Source organism: Doryrhamphus excisus, linkage group LG4 (genome assembly GCF_037039965.1).
Source record: "Doryrhamphus excisus strain RoL-2023G ecotype Guam linkage group LG4, RoL_Dexc_Guam_v1.1, whole genome shotgun sequence".
In the NCBI taxonomy this organism is placed as follows: Eukaryota; Metazoa; Chordata; class Actinopteri; order Syngnathiformes; family Syngnathidae; genus Doryrhamphus; species Doryrhamphus excisus.
In genome coordinates, this window is record NC_136360.1 from 7,580,703 (window position 1) to 7,599,117 (window position 18,415).

Sequence of the window (18,415 nt, forward strand, 5' to 3'; positions counted from 1 at the left end):
TAATGGCACACACCTATTTTGACTATGAAGCCTTGAAAAAAAACTCAAAAAATGTTCTATTTACATATCTGACCTATATAGAGAACTATTTTTCTGACGTAGCGACTCCTTATGTCACTACCAAGCGTTGTTCAAAACAATTTGATAAAACACCAATCTGTACTGACTAAGTAACAAAAGTAAGGTAAAGTATTGTGTAGTAGTAGTGTAAAGTGTAAAGTCCACATTCCACGTTTTGTTTATTAACGGCGAGATGGACTGTGTTGCTATATCAAGTGCTACGTATGTGCCCCGCCCCGCTTTTACTCATGTTTTAACTGTGTATTAACGAATGAATGTTGTATTTTTATGTATCTTTTACTCTGTTTGCTTGCTTTTATTCAACTCCATTCTTCTGAAAAGTGTCTTTGAGTATTTTGAAAAGCGCTATACAAATAAAATGTAATATTATTATTATTATTATGTGCTACTAGTATGCGATACTTCTAGAGTTGCTATCCATCTGATACCAAGTAAATAGAGGGCCAGTTTTATTGTGGTTATATACAATATAATAGCGCCCCCCTTTCTGTCTGCCATCCCCCTGCTCTCTACGTGGTATGTCTGGGCTTGCAGTGATGCAATCTTTTGGCGCAATGTCCTCCTCGCCTTCTACACAAAGCCTTCCCATGGATGGCAACACTGGATGCCACTCAATTCAGCAAATCCATGACTAAAATTGTCTAAATATGGCCAAATACTGTAAGTATTGCATGTTATCATGACGGTACCTGCTGTGCATAGTGACAGCATGTATAGAAAATAGCAAATAGTAAAACTTAGAGGGCTAATATTGTCAAAATAGGTGTCCCCATGAGGGAGCATTATTAGCTCCCTCATGCTAACTGTTTATCCCCCTTTAGAACACATAGAAAAAGGGAAAGTCACGTTTCACATGAGATTTGTGGAAGTGCAAAACTTTAATTGTACTCAGTTTGCCAGAAATTGGTTTAAATGAGGGGGTCTGAGTTAAATCAGGGGTCTCAAACACGCGACCCGCGGGCCAAATGTGGCCCGCAGGACACTAGTTTGAGGCCCCCGCCTTGATATGAAAGTTTAATGTTAGTGCGGTCCGCGCAAGTTTGATATGGATGCTGTATGGTATCATGTACCCAGAAAAAATTATTACGTTTGATTAATGTTCATGTTAAAGGTTAAATAACTGTTAATAGTTATCCTCCCTATCCGTGTGGAAGTGGTAAGTTTTTGGCTATTTAAGTTTAAAGGAAATAACTTGAAGGCTACCGTTTAGGTCGCAGTTGAGCAATATGTTGTAAATAAAAAGAGTATAAATGTGACTATAGTCGTGTTTTGTCATGTCTACAGGGCTCTAATAATGCTTTGTTAATTTTAATCTGAAAAAATAATTTCTTTACCCACCAACTATATGTGGTTTCTTAAGTTTTTATTATTTGTAGTTTTATTTTTATATTTATTTATTTATTACTGATTGATTGATTTTCTTTATTCTTGATTTGTTTATTTATTTTTCATCTTATTTTGTGTAGAAAAATAAAAAGTAAGATATTTGAGAACAGTGGAATGGTTTATCAGAGCTTTTCTTGTAGAAAATTGGAACCAAAGCAAAATTAAAAACAATTTTTTGGTTTTAATAAATGCGTTTTTTGTTTTTTTTTGGAAAACCTGATGCGGCCCAGTCTCACCCAGACCCGAGCTCCAGTGGCCCCCAAGTAAATTGAGTTTGAGACCCCTGGTTTAAATGGTTGAATATTTTGAACATAATTTCCGTGGTAGTGTGTCGCAGCCTAACTAGTACAGTTAGATGGCCTCCTCACATGCTTCCAAGGCGATTTTAGCCTATGTGCCTTGAGATGACTTGTGTTGTCCAATTAAGATTGAATTAAGAATGAAATCCACTGCACGTTTGTAGTTTGTACGGAATCAATAATGATTTGCAGGCTGTGCCTCTTGTCCTGTTTAATTCGCATAGCTGCCGTTTGTCGAGGGGGGTGGGGGCGGTTGGTGGTGGTGATGATGATGGCTGTGGTCCAGGACTAAGCAGAAATCAAACTCCTCTGCCACTGGCGCTAATGCTAATGACGATAATGCGAAACAGAGGCCGGACAGTACGCCACTAGCCTTGGCTGTATTTGCATGGTGGAACCTGCGACAGGGAATGGAAGAAAAAAAAAAGCCACTTATTTTCTCTCAGTGCTGCTGTCAGGTAACGTGAAAACGGCTGTCCTGCTGCAGGATCCCCAGTGCTTGGCATCTCATCCATTAGCCCCGTGCCTCTCCCTGCCGCCTCTATCTATTCATGCCTTTTGTCATTTGCATAATTTTATCAAGGTGGCAAATGGGGATCATCCGTTTCTTTCACTAATACGGTGAGTCGAGTCCTTTCTAGTGGTAAAAGGCAACAATGGAACAAAAAAGTGAACAAAAGCCAAGATGAAGAAATAAAGAGACGTGACGAGCCTCCTTTATAAATGTTAGCAGGGTGTAAGTCCAGGATGATAATGTAGACTAAAAACTGTCACGTCACGTTTGCAGCAGCGATGCTAATTATTTGTATTTTGCATTTATTGTCAATGCAAAGATGCATACGTGGGTTTCACATTCCAAAAACATGCTAGGTTAATTGGAGACTCCAAATTGTCCATAGGAATGAATGTGAATAGTTGTTTGGTGTACCCCACCTCTCGCCCAAAGACAGCTGGGATAGGCTCCAGCATACCCACGACCCTCGTGAGGAAAAAGCGGTCGAAAATGAATGAATGAAAGAATGACGTTGAATGTCATTCTTTTTCTTTCTTGAGCAGAAGACGAACAAAAAACAGGACGTGGGTGAACAAAAGGCAGCACAGAAAGTTGTGCGGCTTCCAGCGGTATTCATTTAGTGTCAGGCATCTGCTTTTTTTTATTGCGACCTGATGGCTTTGCTCCTCCAGGGATGCCAGCAGGCAATCACCTCTTTATCACATGGCAATTATCTGCGTAGCTCCGCTCTGTGACTCTCAGCACTGTCACATGTAAAACCCCAGCCTAGGTTGGCGATGGAGACAAAGGGAGTGTAAAGTGGAGGATAAAGGGGAAAAAAAAGGAGGGGGTGGGGTCAAAGAAGACAGTGAATGGGAGCTCAAGGGTCCAATTTGTTAGCTAGTATCCTGCACTAGCACTGAAATATTCTAATAGCTACTTCATCTCTCATGCACTTTGTAATGGGTGCACAAGCACAGCTAAACCAGGTCACACAAATGTCGGCGTCATTTCCTGTTGAGGAACGAATCCCCTCCAACAGGGGGAGATGTTTCCTAATGCCAGTTTACAGTCACCCAACCCTCCTTCTCGTCCGCCCACACGCTGTCACTATTAGCAGCCGCTTAAAGCGTCTCCTCTCATCTATCTTTCTCAAGCTCAGGCTGGAGCCTCTTTTTTAAAAAAAGGGAGCCCACTGCTTTTAGATTTTGCCAACTCGGTGAGAAAAATAACAAATCATGTAACACCACAAAAATGGCAGACATGCTGCGTTGAAAATGCTAGGTATTTGCCACTGAGGGTAGTGTATTGTACATTTTCACAAGGGTCAAGGGGGTGCTGGAGCCTATCCCAGCTGTCTTCGGGCGAGAGGCAGGGGACTTGTTTGTAATATTACTTTCACTATTAGTGCAGATGTACCAAACCATCCACCCATCCACCGCTATCTATGCCGCTAATCCCAATTAAGGGCGCATGGGTATGCTGGAGCCTATCCCAGCTGTCTTCAGAGGCGGGGTACATCAGAACTGGTTGCCAGCCAATCACAGGGCACATATAGACAAACAACCATTCACACTCACATTCATACCTATGGACAATTGGAGTCGCCAATTAACCTAGCATGTTTTTGGAATGTGGGAGGAAACCGGAGTACCCGGGAAAAACCAATGCATGCACGTGGAGAACATGCAAACTCCACACAGAGATGCCAAGCAGAGAATCAAACCCAGGTATTCCCGGGTTCCACTCAGCCCTGAGCAAAACCAAGCTACCCAATAGTGAAATAGTCCATCAACCACAGTACATTTTGAGCACCTGGTTACCAAATATCAGTGTAATAGTACAAAAATCAGAAAATGCCTTTCGAAAGACACTTGAATGTGACACTTGTGTAAGCTACACTGTACAAACGGCAATAAAATCTGCAGCTATTACTCGTTTTTATGGTCTGATTATTACAGCTTAATATAAAAGCACTGTATGGAAACATGGACCGTATGGCTCTCCACATTAAGGTGTTGTGTTTTAAGAAATCATCTTTTTGCAAATGTAATGTCTCCTGTCAGTGAGTGCCAGTGTCTGCATCCATCAAAACAGTTTGGTCAGTGTTGCAGCCCTCTCAGCCCACTCCTGTCCAAAACACATACAAAGAGATCACCCTCCCATCCAGCCGGCAGCCTCCTCTTCTTCGTTTGACTAAAATCCAATTTACTGGCTGTCAACTCAACTCTCTAATCCTATCCACAGCTGTACATAGTGGAGAGGTAGCACTTTACTGTATTCTCTGGTTACAGTTCCATACACCATCTCTACAGTACATTCGTGAAAGCCACCTCCCTTCTGTTTTGGCCAGCATGTATGGGAAGTGGGACTTAAGATCAAGGCCTTCTATGTCATTGTAGAACAATGGTGGGCAATGTTTTTTTGAGTAGGGGAGACAGGCAATTTCATTCATTCATTCATTTTCGACCGCTTTTTCCTCACGAGGGTCGCGGGCGTTCTGGAGCCTATCCCAGCTGTCTTGGGGCGTGAGGCGGGGTACACCCTGGACTGGTCGCCAGCCAATCACAGGGCACATATAGACAAACAACCATTCACACTCACATTCATACCTATGGACAATTTGGAGTGGCTTATTAACCTAGCATGTTTTTGGAATGTGGGAGGAAACCGGAGTACCTGGACAAAACCCATGAGCGTGAGCATGCCCAAAGACGGGCCATGGGTGGTTTAAATAAAAACAGACCGTTTTCAAAAATCCAAAGAAACAGAGCTGGAATAGGTGCAGATCCTGGAAGCTCTTGAAAGCTTTCTGTGCGAGTTTGTGTGTAGCTGCTCTATAGAAGTCCACAACTCGATAAAAAGAGCCAAACATTTGCATAATGAATGAATAATATTATGAATAAGGAATCCTACTTTACAGAAATCTAACGTGGTCGGGTCTGGAACCAATTAACCGCGATAAACAAGGGATTACTTTATATAAGTCGATGATTGTATGACATTTAGGCAGCAGTTTCTCCATCCAAATCTCTTATCAGTCAGGGCAGACAAAGTTAGCAGATGAGCTGCTGAATTAATATATTGGAGCGTTTAGCAGCTACACAATCTGACATTTCCCTCAGGAGTGTTGAAGTGCAAACGCCAAGTAAAAAAATAAAAAATAAAAAGAGAGCGGATACTTGGCTTCATTTATCGGGGCGGCCAGAAAGGACGACTCCAAATGAATGTTAATGTTGCCCCACCGTGTTTAGCCGTTTCGGAATGAGAGGTGATGATTTAATGAAGTGCTTCACAACTTGCTGGAGCAACAGTGTGCTGGGGAAAGTGCGGCATTTTCGACTACATTGTGTCTCTAATGCTGCTAATGTTTGTCTTTGTTGAACTAACTTTTCTAAGTGCACCTGAGTGCACACTGTGCTGTAATTGCCTTCACAGAGGAGGTTATGTTTTCATCGTGGTTGGTTAGTTTGTAGGATTATGCAAAAACAACTGAACTCATTTACACGATAGAAGGGTGGGGCATGGGCCAAGGAAGTTTGTACATTTGTACATTGAGTGTATAATGAGATACAATCGAATGTTGAATTATCTCACGATGGTCACTACACACCAACCATTATTTATTATCTTATGTTCTTATCTGTAGAACATTGCTTCCCATGGTCATGAGCTCCCAGTAGCTCCTAACCACTTTTTGATTAGCTCTTCAAAAGCTTTATTCATTTATTATCAACTCCTATAATGGGGTTCAGCAGGACTCCGGAAGCGTTTGGGAGTGTGACCAATCACAGCGGAGTGGGTGTGTCCGCAGGGGGGGCGTGGGTGGAATAATTTAAAAATACTATTTTTTGAACTCTTAGGAAATGCAGCTGGAATAGGTGCAGATTGCGGAAGATCTAGAAAGTTTTCTGTGTGAGTTATTGTATGTAGCTGCTCTATAGGAGTCCACAACTCAATACAAAGGGTCTAAAAATGACCATAATAGGTCCCTTTTCAAAATATTGAACATAATAATTTGGCTAATTAATTAATTTTATAGCAATTCTGGATCAAAAAAAATGTCCCACACTTCTGAATGCGGTGGAGGGGGATCGGCATTATGAAGCATGTATGAGGCGATATCGATACCGATATCAATAACGTGTTTATCGGCCGATGTCGATCATTCGGAAAACACCTCCTAGTCAAAACATTGACTTTAAATGACATTACCATAAAACTATATATGAGGTTTTGAAATTGAAACAAATTTGATGGTAAAAATTATAAAATACACACATACACACACTCGTTCATTCATGTAAACTTCCGACCACAACTTTAGTTTTACTAAGCAAGGACACAACTTGTTTGACTATGAAGGAAATGTAAACGATATGTATACGGTCTTAAGGGGGCTATCCATTGCCCCCATTTCATTTTCATATCAGCACCGCAGGGAGCCCCATATGAAATGTGCAAATGGACCATCCCAAAGTAATTGCGAGGTCCATCACTTCTCTTCTCTCCAGCAAAGCTCTCACCTTCATTACCATTCATGAAATGCAGTCCCTTTCCCAGGAAATGTGTCCAAATGCTAATGTTTTAAGGGTGGCGGTCTGACTCTAGGGTTTGGTCCTGACTCTGAGACTGCGTTCATTCACACTTGGGTACTCTGGTTGGGTACACTGGTCCAAACTAATGCTACAAAAAGAGGCTTGGTGTCCACTTTGGTGTGGTCATGGGAGCGAAGGCTGCCCATGAAAGAACATATGCATAAAGTAGGGACTTGATTGGACAGCTTTCGTGACATTACAACTCCATCTATCAATCCATTTTCTACGCCGCTTATCGTCATTAATCATGGGGGTATGCTGGAGCCTATCCCAGCTGACCTACATATTTGACATCATTGTAACCCTGGTCCATGTCTTTGGCCAGTGTAGCGTTTGTTCACATTTCAGCTCAAGTGAGTTCACTTACTCGATCTCTCAAGCTGGCGCAGTTTGAGAACTTCCAAACTAAAATGGCTGTACTTCACTTTCATCTTGATCTTGTGCCGAGTGCATGTTCCTTTCTACATGCACCAACTGCTTGACAGACAGTATATGTACTGTTTGTGTGTGGATTTATACAAGTGTGTGTGCTTCAAACATTGCCTTTTTCCAACTCACCGCATGTGCGTAAGAGCTGTAGGTGCTGAAGGGAAGGGCGATGGCTGGGTTGAAGATGCCAAACTGGCCGACCATCTGCTGCATGCGTCTGATGGTGCGCTCTTTGTCCGTGTCGGCGAACTTCACCACCAAACTGGACGAAGCGCCCTGTATCAGGGAAGAGAGCGAGAAGTGTCAATCAAGTTCAGATTGTTACAAGTTCTCCTTCAGGTGTTATTTTACCCTGATTTAGAGATGATAGGCTAAATAAGTGCATGTGATGTCAAGCAATCTAAAGGCCGAAATTGTCTTCCAATTATTTAAATAATTTTTATAAAATTATTGTTGTGTGTTGGAATTATCTGATTTTAAAGAATACGTGACAGAAAATAGTTAAAAGCAAAAGGTCATAAACCAATTATCCTTATTGCTAATCTACAACTAATATATTCCCAAAGGAATAGGCTTTCAATTTTAAATGACCAAAAGAAGACGTGCTATCACAGTGGCATTTTCTTCTCTGCGCTATATTAATAATAGTATTCTTATAAGAATGCACAGAAAAAATAACAGACTCAGAAGTTGTTGGATTTAGCAAAAAAAAAAGACTGATATAATGAACTAAAATACAGATGTAGTATAAGGTAAAGATGCGTTCAAAGACTTTGATGAAATGTAGTATTCCACGCTGGTAAATAAGCATCACTTATGTTACTGTAATGTTGTTAAGTGTAATGATGAGACACACAAGGGTAAACAAGCTTTTTAATTGCAGGTTTGAACCCTCGATGTCACTTCCTGTCTGCCACTCACTTTTCTCTTATGGCCTATTTTCTGTTATTATGTTTACTATATTGGGTAATACAATTGTAAATGTGAATATACAGTTCATTTCTGGAGGGCTCTAATAATGTTAAAAACTATGCTCTAACTACAAAACGATTACATTTATAAAACTTTCACAGGAATTGACTTATAACGGTTGCGTCTGGAACCAATGAACTACGACAAATGAGGGATTACTGTACAGTACATTCCTCCTGTTTTAATGCCTGTGCTATATTTTGCTGTATGCCACCTTGGTCCCCTCCGCCCTCATTGAAAGTAAACATTTACACTAATTTCAGATAAAACCTACACATGAAAGCACTTTCAGCGAGCACCCATTGACCTCTTACTTCAAAGAAAAGTGCTGCACTTTTAGGTGCAATTTCTCCTATTCTGCCCTCGATGTTTCAATCTTCCTGCTCCACCTGGTCGTCGCTCATACACATTTTGTTGTTGTCATTCTGTGGCCCAAATCACCCAAACAGCAGGTGAGCTGGCCACACACCCTTCATTAAGAATCCTCAAATGATTTACCGGTACAGTTGACCTTTGTGCGGCCCGCCTCTCCTGTGTGCCACGCCATGAAAGTGGCCAATCGATCCACATAAAAGGCCGAAATATTACTCTGATCTGACGGTGTGGAAAGGTTGTGTGTCACTCACAATAAGGTGCTCCCCTTGAAATTGGTGCAAGGTTGTCAATAGCGTCAATCACAGCAGTGAGCGGTGGTGATGGTAGCGGGGTTGGGAATTCCACAGGCCAAAGAAGTACAATACATTCTCTAATTTCTAATCGGGTATTTATTTACCTCAATCACAAAGCAATAAATAGAGAGAGGAAGTTATTTATGCAATCTCATGATTTCATCTCATGGAAGAAAACCGCATTTAATACTGCTGCTGAGTATATGGTATAACAACAGTATGGCAAATATAACACACAAGACTCTCACACCAACAGCTGGGTAGCAACATTTTAAAGCACATGCAGAGGGAGATAAAGCTGCAGAATGCTAACAGACTTTGTCATACTTCAAATGCAGATACTGTCATCTTGTGTCTCAGCAGGAAAACCCAGACTTTCCAGTCCCCGTCCACCTCCTCCAGCTCCACCAGGAGGACACCGAGGCTTTCCCAGGCCAGCTGTAAGACATAATCCCTCCAGCGTGTCCTAGGTCTGCCCCAGGGCCTTCTCCCGACTGGGCATACCAGGAACAGCCCACCTGGGAGGTGTTAGGGAGGTATCTGGAATAGACGCCCGAGCCACCTCAATGGCTCCTTTCGATGTGAAGCAACAACGAGTCTACTCTTAGCCACTCCCAGATGACTGAGCTCATTTCAGCTGCTTATACCCACGGTCTCGTTCTTTCGGTCAGAACCCAAAGCTCATGACCATGGGTGATGGTGGGAACATAGACCCACCGGTAAATTGAGACCACTTTAGGAGCACTTCGAGTACTCGACTGAAAACCAGACCTCGGATTTGGAGGTGCTGAGTGTCATCCCCGAAAGTAATTGTACCAGCAAAACAAAAACACAAACAACCTCGGAGGCTACACTGTAAACAGGCTTGCACCATTTGTAAGCCAAACACATTCTGACTACTATCAGCCACTCCAAGGTTAATTTTGACACCGTTATACATTCACAGGCTTCATCTATTGTTTGTGTCCGGCTTTTCAGTGACTGCATCATTAACTTTATTGTGAGGTTTAACAGTTGGAGTGTTCGGCAAAGGGCAGCGTTACACCAGAATGCAGAAGTGAAACATGATACATTCCTGGAGTTTTTCAAATTGGCTCGTGGATTTTTGTGTGAGTATTCTCACGCAGCTACAAAACCTAAATGCTATTTGATATTTACAAGCATTCATTGATTTGAATGAACTGACTTATTTTTAAACCAGGTATGATTGTGGTTATGGAGTTTTGGTATGTGATGAACAGATTGACGCTTGAAGCACAAATCTAGTTACATTTTTAATCCGCCTAATGCGCACAGGGATGTGAACAATGGGGATTAAAAAGTAAACTACTACAGCTTATGTATAAAAGGAGTTTCTGCCCCTTTTATACCTAATAATGAGGAGGCCTGGTCATATTCCCAGAAGCCCACCTCATGTAAACAAAGGAGAAAAAGCTACCTGAGCCACGCAGCTGAGCAGAAGCTTACAATTTTTACAATTATATCTTTACATGCAGAAAACACATTGAAATGTATATACATATATATGAATGGTGAATGAAGTGAATAAATAAACATTAAAGGTTACAGTTACCCTCATTGAATACATAATTCTTGACAAAGACACAACGTCACAGCAAGATGAACACAGATACCATCCTTGTGTTTTGCCATGAGGTATTCCTTGAACTCAATTACTCAGCTCAAGTCTCTGCTTTCCTTTTGATCACAGTTATTTAAACAACCCAAAATGGGGCCAAGGAGAGTTGTAAGCATCACCATTTGATAAAGAAGGCAAGAAAGACTATTGAATTCAGCAAATAACACATGACAAAACATTGTGTTTGTGTTGATCTTCCGGCCTCATCGTGTCCTTGGTAGGAATCACATTGTCAATAAAGGTAAAAGTGACAACCATCCATCCATTTTCTGTACCGTTTATCCTCACAAGGGAGCCTTTTCAAATTAAGTGTAATATTTCAATGACAGTAACAAGTTTTAGGAAAGGTCCATGTTCCATGATTTTCAGACAACCTAAAAGTAAAATTACATCATGACAAAGTCCACCTCTCTTATAATATGCTCTCCCTCTGGATGATGCCGCGATAACACTCAGTACAACTGATGCCAGCATCATACAGTACATACCAAGCACATATTGTTTCCTGCACATAAATAAGCCATATGCTATATATGCACCGAGTCACACATATTTACAAACTCTGCATACTGTCCGTGGCTTCGATGCTCTCATTCCTACCTGACTCACACATGTTCCTCATACAAAATGCCCAGTGGCCCCTGAATAGCACCAATGTATTCATCTAGACTCCTGCGAGCTGGAAAATAAGATCAGTCAGGGAGCCTTTGACCCTTCCTCGTGGCTGCCGGTGAGAGTGAAACACCGCTAGTGTGATATAAAAAGTGTGTGTGCTCACGCATATTTTGCAGTCCTCAGTGTTACTCTGTTTTATGTATGCACACACACTATCGCAACCATCGAGTCCCATCTGCAGACATTGGACTATGAAGCCTTCCTGGAGAAATCTCATGTAGTTAGTTGAGGTTTTAAAGCAACCTTGAAATACTGTACATATATTGCATGCCTAGTTCTGATATTGGATTTTCAGTCAAGGTGGAGGCACATGAAATTCTACCTGCACTTTGTGTTTCTAGTGTCATTTGTTCATTTTCATTGGAGTTCAACAGGTGCCGTGGTCCAAGCAGAAGTTGTAGTAAGTCTACACTTAATAAAATGTACTTAAATTTTGTCAGATCAAAATACAATCGCTGCATATGACTTCAAAATATGAGATATTAGCTTCTATATTACTATTACTATTCTACTATTATTATGTACTACTGTACTGTAGGCACTGTAAGCATTCTGTTATCCATCCTTCCATTTTTTATGCTGCTTGTCCTTACGAGGGTTGCAGTGTATGCTGGAGCCTATCACAGGTGATTTGAGAAAGAGGCGGGGTACACCCTGGACTGGTTGCCAGCCAATCACAGTTGTAGTTCTTTTAGTCATTACAATTTCCAAAGTTTGGAATGGCTTGTGCCATTTGTCATCGTCTCAATGCCTCTGTAACCAGCTGAAAAACAAAGTTTTCAGCATTTATGTTCCTTTAGCTTTTCACCATTTTTTCCCTTATCCACAATTTTCCACAGACTTGGTTGTTTTGGGTCACTACCTCTATGTCCCTTTGTAAATATGTTCAAAATACTCTGTCCACTTCAAGTAGCTTTGGGTATCAAAATGAAGTTGGTTTAAATAAATACACAGCCACACATATGCTAAAACACTACGGCTCAGGAGAAAACACTACGACTGTGCCCAACCAATCAGCATTTGTCACTACACATGGATCTGCCGAGACCTGCTTAAAAACAAAATACAAAAGTATTACCAAGTCATGAATGTCCCTGTTACTATATGGCCACAGCATTTATATAAAACAATAAAACGTTGGGAGAGTTTTTAGAGGTGTTTAAATAGAATCACATTAAATGCATTGTTAGCTTTCTCGTGCTAGCAGTTTTTCAATAATGAGAACACTCAGAAAATACAAAGACGTGTGTGCACATAAGGATTATGGATGATGGGCAAAATTCCAAAACTAGTACTTTTCCTATAAAGCTCATGCAGGGGTAAATAAAGCTGCTGGATGCTGACAACTCGTGATACTTTAAATGCACCCTGCCATTTTGTGGAGTACAATAAAAATGCCACATCAGGAGACACAGTTTGAAGACCCTTGCAGTTATTTGCCTTTGTTCTATAGGAGACTTAGCGGTTAACTGATTAGAGGCATTGACTGGAGCATTTACGTTATATTTCCGCTGGTTGTTCAGCCACATGGTTAAAACCAGAATATTGAAGAGAAGGCAGTGAATCTAATCAGGATGAGTAGTTAAAAACATCACAAAGCGGCGATATGTGGTTTTCATCCGACAGCAACAATCTGGTATATTGAATATGCACTCATGCACTATGCTAACTCTATTCATCGTTGCTTCCTTGATTTCTTTTCGTCATCAACATGAAAGTGACCCGTTGGGCTGTAAAGTATCTACACTGATGAGCTCTGTCCGCCAGCAGCCTCAGGATATGAGATGCTGATCATATTTCTATAATCAATTTAGCAGAGCAGGAGGTATAAATCCTGTCCATTCACTCTTCTCTCAGTCTCTCGCTCTCTCTCTCTCCAATTTCTGCACCCCCCTCACCCCCCTTTCTCTCCCCCTTCGGCCCCTTGCTTATAGTTAGATGAATAATTCAGCAGCCGATGTGGTGAAAGGTGGAGTAAACAAGTCTATTGCCTAATATCCCCAGAGGATGCCAAAGAGAGACGAGCAGGGGCAAAGAGCTAGCGCAGATAGTGGACCGGAGCGATAGGGAGGGACAGTATCTATGGAGAATGGACATCAAGTGTCTTTCCTGGCGACCTGCAGTCATTTGCACTTAGATTGACTCGCTAAAATGGCACAGCTGGCTTCTAGTGCCTCTCTCTAGCTGCAACACACTGGCGACCATTAATAATGGAATCATAAAGGACAAACAGCAACCCTGTGAGGAGGCGCGGCAGGAAGATAGAGAGACATAGAAAGAGAGTTCAGGGTCCCTGCTTTTCAGCGATGAAGAGTTTCCAAAACAAAAATGAGAAGGAAAGCGACACACACTGCAGGCCTTTGTGGTAATAAGAGATGTGCCTCTCTGCAGGCTCGCTCAATTGATCCATTCAGGTGAAGAACGCAGATTCCGCCTGAACATGAGGGTGGGGGTGCGTGGAAAATAAGTGATCCGAGGATGAATCCAATGGAGAAGGGAATTCGGAGGACATGGGCACGCTTACATAACAAGCGAATGTAATCTGGCACTGGAGTTATAGTCGTTGATTATGCAAGCAGAACTGCACTGATTGATGACTTGCCTGAAATTCAATTATGGTTCTAAACAGTTTTATCTTCAAATGAGATTTTAAAAAATATCATGTTAATTAAAGAGACAGAGTGCTACACTTCCCCCATTTTTTTTCAAAGCCGTGACAAGTACTTTTTTTTTCTTCTAGTACGCTACCAGGGACTGTAGAAATGCAGAAGAGTACAATTAATCATGATACTGTATATGTTTGGCCATCAAAAATGCCATAACGTAATCATAACTGGATAAACACATTTCAAATGCTGTTAAAAACACACCAAATATGAATGTGACTCATTGTGACCTGTGTTTGATCCAACTTTGATGTAATGTCCTTTAAACAATTCAAAATGAGGCTCGGTAGTGTGTGTAGCCTCCTGTGTTTGGTTTCACAGAAGTGTGATTGGCTTGGAGCAACATGGTTTTTGTTTAAGTGTTCCCTTTATTTTTTCGAGCAGTGTATATTCATAAAATATATCTGTAATTTAGCTAGTTGCAGGTAAGTGCACTCCATTTTGCTCCAGTTGGCACTCCAGTTTCTTCCAAGTACAATTAGTCAGTCAAGGGCACACATTTTTAACAATCAATTACGTCCTTAATATAAAAAGAATACAGCAATCCTTTGCTTGTCGTGGTGAATTGGTTCCAGACTGGAAAGTTTCCTTATTTCTAAGTGTATTTTTGCAGTTAGACAATGGAAAACCTGGTTATGACCTTCTAAATACAATTTTCAACATTATTAGAGCTAGCTATGAAATAACACCCCTATAAACATCTTGCATATTTTATATAACAGAAAAGAAGACATTTAAGACATAAAGAGCATAAAGACATAAAGAGCAACTCTGTTCTAGAAGCCAAGTTATGTATGTACATGTGTGTTTAGATATTTTGGCTAAATTTGTACTCATGGCTAAATTTGTTTCAATGTGAAAGTTACGGTTGAAATGTACCTTTTCACTACAAGCTGTTTTTTCCCTTTTTTTTGTTGAGAAATGATATTTTGCTGAAACTTACCTTTGTTCTTACTGCTGATTATTGAAGAATGGAAAAGGTCGAAAGTTATTTTTCTGCTGAAAGATGAGAGTGTCATCTTTCTTTTGATCAGTACCATTATCTATATAGCATGAGAACACAGATTTTGACTGAAAAATCAATCGACATCGTCATAAATTACCGGAACTGAAAGGGATGTCTTTTGAAAAATGTCTGGGATTGAATGACTTAATATAGTTTTGAAAATAAAATGTTACTGAGTGTGCTTTTTTCAGCACAGTGCCATCTTTTGGGGCACTGACCCACTTGCCCCTAATACAAAATTGTCATTGGCTGTATTTGTATTGCTTCATGTGCAAATTTGATTTGTTGCTGAGTCATTTCATGTTGTGGATATGGTGTACAGCGTTCATGTGTGTGTATAGGGTACTCAGCTGGACTCACTGGCATTGTCTGACTTCCGTGGAGGGCACCGATTGCGGACTGAGCCTCAGTATGTGTGGAGAACTTGACAAAGGCGCAACCTGAAGGAGAGAGAGAGAGACACACACACACACACAGGTTATGAATGTGCAATCAGTCAAGTGAGGTGAAAAGTCGACTGAATGTAAATAGAGGATGTGGAAGTATAGCCGAAAAAACAATGAAAAGACAGGGTGGCTGTGCGGCTCACTTCACAATGGGTGGGCAGACAAGCAGGCTGAAGCTGCACGGATGAAGCAGAAAAGTGTACTATTTAGCCGCACACGCCTGTCTGTGCATATTAAATTCAAGCAGGACTCGTAGCCAAGACTTGCACACAACGCATAGAGCAGGATGTGCAGATCAATAAACCAACTCTCAAGTCTAATGTCCTTCAAGACCATTGTGGTAAAACATAGATTATTGATGCCTATCAACAGCAACTGTTGCTCATCAATTATTCAGTCATTAAAGTGACAAAACCTACTTTAGAATTTGAAAATGTCTACTGTTTGTCATGGAGGGAAAAAAATAAAATTGCGGACAAACAGTGTATTCCACCAGATCTTGGTTAGCATCATTCATTCATTTCAGACTGGCCTACCGAATAGCATGTTGGCCACACAGTCAGGAGATCTGGAAGATCTGGGATTTCAACCTCTGTTGGGCATTGAGTCTGAATGTTATTGCCATGCGTGCATGGGTTTTCTTCGGGTTCTCCGGTTTCCTCCCACATTCCAAAAACATGCTAGGTTAATTGGCGACTCCAAATTGTCCATAGGTATGAATGTGAGTGTGAATGGTTGTTTGTCTATATGTGCCCTGTGATTGGCTGGTGACCTGTCCAGGGTCTACTCCGCCTCTCGCACAAAGTCAGCTGGGATAGGCTCCAGCATACCTCTGCACCCTAATGAGGATGAGCAGCATAGAAAATGGATGGATGGTGGTTTGACTTTAACCAGAAAGGATGCTAACCAAATCAAATTTCCATATTAGATATTATGTAAATCCAATGAACCTGTTCCAGAAAGCCAAAAATGTTAACACCACACAGACACATTGTTTTGCAATGAGTTATTTCTTGAATTAAATAGTGTGTCTCACCTCAATAACCAAAAAATGGAGCCAAAGAAAATTGCAAGTGTCATCATTTTGATAAAGAAGGTCAGAAACACGATAGAATTCAAGAACCAATTCATAATAAAACAGGAAGATGTCGTCCATGTATTTTCTCACATCACACAGTCACATCTTTGAAGGTAAAAGTAACCATAAATGTTCTTTTATCCCTCATCATCATCATGTTAATCATGTATTTTCATTTGTAATTGTTTTATACATGGAAAACTATAAAAACATGTTGTGTGTTAACATTTCAACTGCTGATGACATCATCGACAGGCGACTTCCAATTCCGGTTGTCATTTTGTATAACAAGTAAACTCTTTTGTTACAAGCTAAGAAAGTTTTGTGATAAAAATCGATTAAGACCAGAGTTGGACTCAAGCAGTTTATTTACACCAACTGGAAAATGTTTGCAAACTACAGCAAAATTCCAGCCTCAATTTGATCAAATCAGGAAATACGGTGTGTTTATTTTTGTATTCTTAAATGTTTCACCAGCGATCTGCTCCACCAATGAACGACCAGCAGGCCAAGCAGAAGTAGATTGTAGATGATAGAAGATGATTAGAACATTACGTTCTGGTGTTCTGGTGTGTTTCACTTACTACATATATCGCTAATTCACCTGGATACAGAGCACACACTGCAGAGCTATACAAAGAGAAATAAAGCTTCCTTGGGCTGGCCCTGTGCACCTTCACAGCAGGGATATGTGAATTGTTTTGACATCCATCTTTCCCTTCCTCCTCCTCCTACTCCTCCTCTTCTTCCAAACTACTGCAGAGTCACAATGCTCTGGCTTCCAGCCCTTTTAGATATAATTCCACAACAATTTCCATAAGTGCTAGCTGGGGAATAGGCTGCACCGACATGAAAAACAACTAGTCCCCCCTTGCACCTTGCTATATGTCAGAGGAAATTGATGTCTCCAAAAGTTTTTGGGTTGCCTCATGCATGCCTTAAGGTAACAATAACTTCCAGTGGCATTGTGGTAAACTTTATTTCCTATATGAGGTGAATATTGGGACATACAGTACCATTTTACTATATCATCTCATGGCACAATTAATCTTGGATACAACTTTGAGCAGTCGGGGTACAGCTTAAATGTCAGTATATATATATACTGTTCACTGACAATAACTCAACACACACCTATTATTCATAGTGAACATGTCCAAATTGTGTGAATATTTAGTGTGAACACAATTGTTATCCAGCACTGCCTTAATATTCTTGGCCATGAAATTTCACACAGCCACACAGGTTGTTACTGTGGAGCTGGTGGATGTTCCACACCTTTCCACTCGAGCTGCTCAATTGGGTTCAGTTCTGGAGGAAACATACTTGGGCACCTTTCTCAGCAAGGCACTTCTCACCTTGAAGGTGTGTTTGTGCTCCTTATCATGTTGGAAAACTGCCATGGGACCCAGTTTCTGCTTTGGAATATCACAGTACATGTTAGAATGCATATTTCCCCTCAATGAACTGCTCCTCCAGATGTTGGATGATGGACCAAGGAACAACTTCATGCTCTGTCTCCTTTCCGCTCCGTTCTCCTTGCACCGTGAGGCATTCAGGTGCCTGTGTCAAGCTCTAATTGTTTATTATTTGTATTCACATACCCTCTGTGACAATTGCCGTACCCCACTTTGGGAAACTAGGATGTACACTGACTAGTTTAAAGTACTGAATATCCAAGTAATCCATCTATAGTATTGTCCCTTGAGAAGATATACTGTAATGAAAATGGTACTGAAATACTCTTTGGCCATGTTATTTCAAATGACAGTAAGGCTGCACAATTTGCACCTATTGTCATATGCTCATCTTCATGGCTTTGTTTGGCTCCAGCCTGTTTTGACTTTGCATCAGCGGGAAACCACTCTTAATAATTGCGCATTGATGTGGACAAATATTGGGGAGATACAACTATAAGGTCCACCACATGATTAACAATCTTTCGTTTTGGGAACTAACAAACATATATCATCTACTTA

The 18,415-nt window shown here is 40.9% G+C and overlaps 1 protein-coding gene across 8 annotated transcripts in view; it reads right to left on the reverse strand.

Annotated features, from left to right (window-relative positions):
* celf5a (cugbp, Elav-like family member 5a) overlaps positions 1–18,415 on the reverse strand; it is a 219,618-nt gene that overhangs the window by 19,542 nt on the left and 181,661 nt on the right. For all 8 annotated transcript variants that reach the window (XM_058073574.2, XM_058073577.2, XM_058073570.2 and 5 more), the window contains exons 5-6: positions 15,273–15,352; positions 7,416–7,562 (exon numbers count right to left, since the gene is read on the reverse strand). In XM_058073574.2, coding sequence (XP_057929557.2) covers positions 7,416–7,562; positions 15,273–15,352 — 227 coding nt within the window. The remainder of the gene's footprint in view (positions 1–7,415; positions 7,563–15,272; positions 15,353–18,415) is intronic.